Source organism: Corapipo altera, unplaced genomic scaffold, assembly GCF_003945725.1.
Source record: "Corapipo altera isolate COAL_440 unplaced genomic scaffold, ASM394572v1 165, whole genome shotgun sequence".
Taxonomy (NCBI): domain Eukaryota; kingdom Metazoa; phylum Chordata; class Aves; order Passeriformes; family Pipridae; genus Corapipo; species Corapipo altera.
In genome coordinates this window covers 2,151,734-2,157,945 of record NW_020884954.1, presented here as the reverse complement: position 1 = coordinate 2,157,945, position 6,212 = coordinate 2,151,734, and the positions used below count along the sequence as shown (strand labels likewise).

The 6,212-nt window shown below is 44.8% G+C and overlaps 1 protein-coding gene across 1 annotated transcript in view; it reads left to right on the top strand.

The window, feature by feature from the left end:
• The window catches only part of THAP12 (THAP domain containing 12), a 5,592-nt gene extending 1,320 nt beyond the window's left edge, over window positions 1-4,272 (top strand). Inside the window, exons 2-5 of the mRNA XM_027663630.1 lie at window positions 263-383; window positions 1,205-1,312; window positions 1,695-1,731; window positions 1,964-4,272. Of these exons, the coding sequence (XP_027519431.1) occupies window positions 263-383; window positions 1,205-1,312; window positions 1,695-1,731; window positions 1,964-3,912 (2,215 nt within the window). The 3' untranslated portion in view covers window positions 3,913-4,272. The remainder of the gene's footprint in view (window positions 1-262; window positions 384-1,204; window positions 1,313-1,694; window positions 1,732-1,963) is intronic.
• The last annotated feature ends 1,940 nt before the right edge of the window (window positions 4,273-6,212 follow it).

Sequence of the window (6,212 nt, the reverse complement as noted above, 5' to 3'; positions counted from 1 at the left end):
GTTTAACTGGATGCTGGGGATGGGAATGCTTGGTTTAACTGGATGCTCACAGTTTTGGAAGGTGCACAGGCACAGGGCAACACCGGTTACCTCTTTCCTTACAAACAGTAGGTGCCTAAGGCTGAATGTTTTTGTGATTTATACGTGGTATTTGCTTCCTTCCTTCCTCGAAGCTGCTTAACCTGCAATTCTGAGTGTGGTTTGAAATTGGAAGGGGTTTTGTTTTATCTTAAGACTCTCTAATTCCTTTGCTCACGTGCAGGTGCCAGAGATGGGTGGAGAACTGTCGAAGGGCAGACTTAGAAGATAAAACTCCAGATCAACTCAACAAACATTACAGACTGTGTGCTAAACATTTTGAGACTTCTATGATATGCAGAAGTGTGAGTGAAAACAAGCAGTTATTTATTGCACCTTGCAAAGCATAACGTCTTTCAGCAGAACGCTCTGCCTTTTAATCTTTGAGCTCCTGGGTAATTGGTCACTGGGAAAATTAATTTCTTGGTGTTAATGTTGTCATGGTCTGGGACACCACGCAGGCTGTTGGCACAAAGGGTGAGGTGGAAATGAGCAGCTGGGGGAGAGAGAAACAGCTGCTCCTGCTGGTTTAAGGGGTTTGTGGAACACTGGCCTTCGCTGCAGTTCTTTCCTCGTGACCATCTACAAGTCTTTTCCCTTCAATATAATCTTTCACAGTAGTGCTTTGTGGAATTCATAGTTCTACTTGAAGCAACAGAACATTTTCACAGTGAAAATGTTTAGTGGATATTTTCTAGAGCTGTGAAATAAGTGATAAAACCCAACACACAACAGTAACAAAATGTTTCCTTTCCGTTGCACAAATGTCTTTTTAAGCAGAATGTTGATTTTTTTAAAATTTTTTTATTTTAAATCGTAATATTGCAGTAAATTAAAATGATTGCCTCCAGGGTATTTGATGTGAAGATAATGGGGAGAAAAAAAGTATTTCTAGTTCGGGTTGGAGTTTTCTTTAGTACTTGTCTTCTCATTTTCAGTGTTCTCTTCGTATCTCCGGAATGTGCATTGCACAGCACAGCTTTCTCTTTGGCAGCATCAGGAAGTGAAAACACTATAAAATACAAAAAAAAAAAAGAAAGGAGAAAAGGAGGAGGAAAAAATTTTGTGCACCCAGAGTGAGAATTTCCGATAGGATTCCCTAATCCCAGTCTGTGTTTGCTTCCAGAGCCCCTACAGGACGGTTCTGCGGGATAATGCTGTGCCAACCATCTTTGACCTCACGAGTCACCTGAACAAACCCCACAGCAGGTACAGGAAAAGGATAAAAGAGCTGGTGAGTCTTTTGATGTAAAATGATTGCCGTAATATTAAAAGAAAATGAAAAAGGAGAACAAAAGAAAATAAAAAAGTTGCGAATGGAAAAATTGTGAAAAGAGAATCTGTTTACTAAAAATTATAAAATACACATTGAAGAAACTTCTAATATAAGCATGGGAATGTTAGCAGTGGTAACAGTATTTTCATGTAGTTAGCAGATACAGGTAATGGCAGCAAAACACTACTTGAAGAAACCTCCTTGTCTTAGACTTTCTAGCACTTTCTGGTAAATATTATCTGGCCTTAGCTACAATACTTGTATCTGATCTCGATGTGTGAATAGTTAAGATTCTGTGCAGGACATTATCATCAATGTGAGTTCTTTGTTTTTCTTTAAGAGTGAAGAGGAAATAAGAACACTGAAGCAGCAAAAGAGTAAGTGGGCAAAAATAACTGAGATCATAAAAACTTCATTTACTAAAGCTGACTAGGTGATGCAGGACACATAACTATTAGTTTGTACGTGTACAAACTCTTTCCAAACTACTCATTCACTTTTAAACTGGAAACATTCTCCTCTGGTAACTTAAAGGTGTAATGGGTTTGGTAAGGGGGAGGTAAATGCTGTGTCTTGCTGTGGACACTGATGGTATTTCTCATTTTGCAGTTGATGAAGCCTTTGAACGGCAACAGGCAACTCAAGAGTGCAACGAAAGCAACGCCCAAAATACTGTCTCAGAGGAAGGAGGGCAGGGACAGGAGGAAGAGGCTGTTCCCTTGACACTGGAGGAGAGAGAAAACAAGGATTACCTTAAATCACTGTTTGAAATCTTGATCCTGATGGGGAAACAGAATATCCCTTTGGATGGCCATACTGTCGATGAGCTTCCAGAAGGCGTTTTTGCCTCAGACAACTTTCAGGCCCTGCTGGAGTACAGGATAAACGGTGGTGATGAGGTCCTGAGGAAGCGGTTCGAGATGACTGCGGTCAACCTCGAGTACTGCTCGAAAACCCAGCAGAAACAGATGCTCGAGATCTGCGAGAACTGTGTCAGAGAGGAGACGCTGAGGGAGGTCAGAGACTCACACTTCTTCTCCATTGTCACGGATGAAGTCGTGGACATAGCAGGGGAGGAGCATTTGCCGGTGCTGGTGAGGTTTGTGGACGACTCCCACAACCTGAGAGAAGAGTTCATAGGGTTTCTGCCGTACGAGGCCGATCCTGACATGCTGGCTGTTAACTTCCACACAACTATTACTGAGAAGTGGGGTCTGAACATGGAGTACTGCCGGGGTCAAGCCTACATTGTCTCCAGTGGGTTTGCTTCTAAAATGAAAGCGGTGGCTACAAGACTGTTGGAGAGGTATCCCCAGGCTGTGTATACCCTCTGTTCCTCCTGTGCCTTAAACGTCTGGCTGGCAAAGTCCGTTCCCGTGGTCGGTGTTTCCGTTGCACTGGGAACGATGGAAGAAGTTTGCCGTCTCTTTAACCAGTCTCCACAGTTGCTGGCAGAACTGGACAACACCATTTCTGCTCTCTTTCAGGACAACGAGGAGAAGGGCAACGAGCTGAAGCAGATCTGCCGCTCCCAGTGGACGGGCAGGCACGACACCTTTGAGGTGCTGGTGGACCTCATGCAGGCCCTGGTGCTGTGCTTGGACGCCGTGAGCAGCGACTCGACCGTCAGGTGGAACAACTTCATCGCTGGCCGAGCGTTTGTGCTCTGCAGTGCCCTGACAGACTTTGATTTCATTGTCACCGTCGTCATCATGAAGAACGTCCTGTCTTTCACGAGGGCGTTCGGGAGGAACCTCCAGGGGCAGACGTCGGATGTGTTCTTTGCAGCCGGCAGCTTAACGGCGGTGTTGCACTCCCTGAACGAGGTGATGGAGCATATTGAGGTTTACCACGAGTTTTGGTTCGAGGAAGCGACAAATTTGGCTGCGAAACTGGACGTGCAGATTAAGCTGCCGGGAAAATTCCGCCGGGCGCAGCAGGGGAACCTCGACCCCGACATGACGTCAGAAAACTACTACAAAGAAATCCTGAGCGTCCCCACGGTGGAGCATATTATTCAAGAGCTAAAAGATATATTCTCAGAACAACATCTGAAAGCTCTTAAGTGTTTGTCTTTGGTGCCCTCGGTCATGGGGCAGCTCAAATTCAACACGTCGGAGGAGCACCACGCCGACATGTTCAAGAATGACTTGCCTAACCCAGACACGCTGTCTGCCGAGCTGCACTGCTGGAGGATCAAGTGGAAGCACAGAGGGAAAGACATTGAACTTCCAGCCACTATTTATGAAGCACTTCACTTGCCTGACATAAAGTTTTTCCCCAATGTTTACGCACTGCTCAAGGTCCTGTGCATACTGCCACTGATGAAGGTGGAGAATGAAAAATACGGGATAGGGCGGAAGCGCTTAAAGGCCTACCTGAAAAACACCTTGACAGAGCACAGGTCCAGCAACCTGGCCCTGCTGAACATAAACTTTGACATAAAACATGACTTAGATTTGATGGTGGACACCTACATTAAGCTCTATCCAGATAAAGTGGAATTTCAAGAAGACGGTATTCCCCCAAACAGTTCTGAAGTAACAGAAAATGCTTAATTTTTTAAGCTCTAACCAATCTGTTGAAACAGCTTGTTCTTAACTTAGGTTTCAAAGCTGAGGGGAAAAAAAAAAAAAAGTGAAATGTTAAAAACATCACTGCAATTGTGTTTCCATTTTAGGCCTCGGACTGAAGAAACTGTGGTCGGTGACCTAAATTATGTGTTGTTGGTCCACACTAAATGTGTTTGGCAAACAAAATCAAGCCTGAAAATAGGCCCATGCTCTTGGCAGAGGGGCTTTCCACACCTGACTGGCTTACCCAGGGTGCTCCTTTACTTCATTGCATCGTGGGAAACGCACCTGATGGTTGTGGGGCTGATGGGGCTGTTACATACTCACTGAGGAATTGGGATAAGGAAAAAAAAACCCCAAAAGGTTCAAAGGAGTATAATCCGTTTACGTTCTGTTACTTAGGATTTTATTCTTTTCGAAAACAGTTTTCAGAGGAGTCTTTGGTGTGTGTTTCAGTGGCATTTGGGAGGGTGGTTCAGGTGTTGCACGAGCCCCCGTGTGGGGCAGTTCTGGTGTGAGTGACTGTCAGTGACACAGGGGTACATTTACAGTGTCCTTGGCAGAGTCCTCCCCCCTGTTTACATTCCTTTGTGTGAGACACAAACCCGTGATTTCTTCAGGCTTTTGACAGGCATGGCAGGAGTATTGCAATTCCTGAGAGCCACTAAAAATGTGTTCCACAAACATCCGCATCTGTTCGCTCCCTCCCGACGTCCTATTGTATGTTTATTTGTAAACTCACCCAGGACAGATTAACAAAAGAGTTTGTTTGTTTGTCTAGAAGTAAGATTGAAAATATTGCTGTTATTTTTGGCAAGAATGAAACATTTTTGTACAGTTTATTGCGATTTAAAATAAAATGTGAATTGCTTTGTACGTAGTATTGAATTTCTCAGTAGAGCCTTTTAGTCTTGGCACCTTTCTTCTCCGTTGTTTTTGCAGTTCTGGTGAGCAGCACTGTCTGAAGACACAGGTAACTGTGATAGCACTGCTGATCTGTGTGTTCTGCTGAAGGTTTTGTGAAGTATTTTGAGGTAGCATTAATTGAGATAGCATTAATTACTGTGCTGTGGAAGTTCTGTCAGCCAGGCAGGAAGAGATGAAATTGGAAATGGCTGGAAGGTAAGGGTTTTGCAGCTATCCTGATGCATGCCAGTTTTATAACTTATTTACAGAATCACAGGATGGTTTGGGTTGGAAGAGACCTTAAAGGTTGTCTTCTTCCACCCTGTGCGGATTCCCCCATGTCTGGTAAAGGGTAAGGCCACATCCAGCCATGTGCTGGAACCAGGGGAACTGCAGGACCCTCCTTCCTTCCCCATATTTGTATGGAATTGGCCAGTGGGTTCAAAGGTACTAGTGGAAGCCTGATAAACTCACACAAGCCCCCCAGAACATTTACAGGGGCTTTAAAATCCTTTTTATTTCAGAAACGGGGCTAAAAATACCGAGTCAAAGAACAGCACTAGAAGAAGAGCATGCAGAACTGTTAACACCATTTCTGCCTGGCCATTTGGTATATTCTAGCAGGCAAACAGGGTAATTCATTTACCCTTTTTATTTTTTTTTCCTGTTTAAAAGCCAGGCATATCAGGATTCTTTTAGCTTTTAAATGTGATACATCCACCTCCTTTGTGCTCAGCTGAACGTGCTCAGGAGCTGTAGGGACGTGCAAGGAAAACCAGAAGGGAGAGCAAATGTCACCAGTAAATGCATCCCGAGTTTCCAGTGGGGTGGGAGAGCACGGGTGCCTCAGGTTTAAGGTGGTTAATGTGCAGCCCCCACCCCAGCTGTGTGTTCATGGGCAGTGCCTTTAAAATCAGGCACCATTAAAATGTCTTCTTTCACGTACTTTCAGATTTCTGGACCATCAAAGGGACTTAAAGATTGTAATAATTTGGTTATGGATTACAAGAAGGTTGGAGAGGGACTTGTGACAGGGGTAATGCAGTGATAGGTCAAGAGGGAATGGCTTTCAACTGAAGGAGGGGAGATTTGGATTACAGGTTGGGAAGGAATTCCTGGCTGGGAGGGTGGGGAGGCCCTGGCACAGGTTGCCCAGAGAAGCTGTGGCTGCCCCATCCCTGGAAGTGTCCAAGGCCAGGTTGGAGCAACCTGGGCTGGTGGAAGGTGTCCCTGCCCACGGCAGGGGTTTGGAATGAGATGATCTCAAAGGTTGCCTTCCGAGCCAAATCATTCTGTGGTTCTATGATTCCCTACAGGTAAAGTGGCAGTGTTTCCTGCTCCACTGAGAAATTTAATTTTCCCACTGCTGTGTTATATTC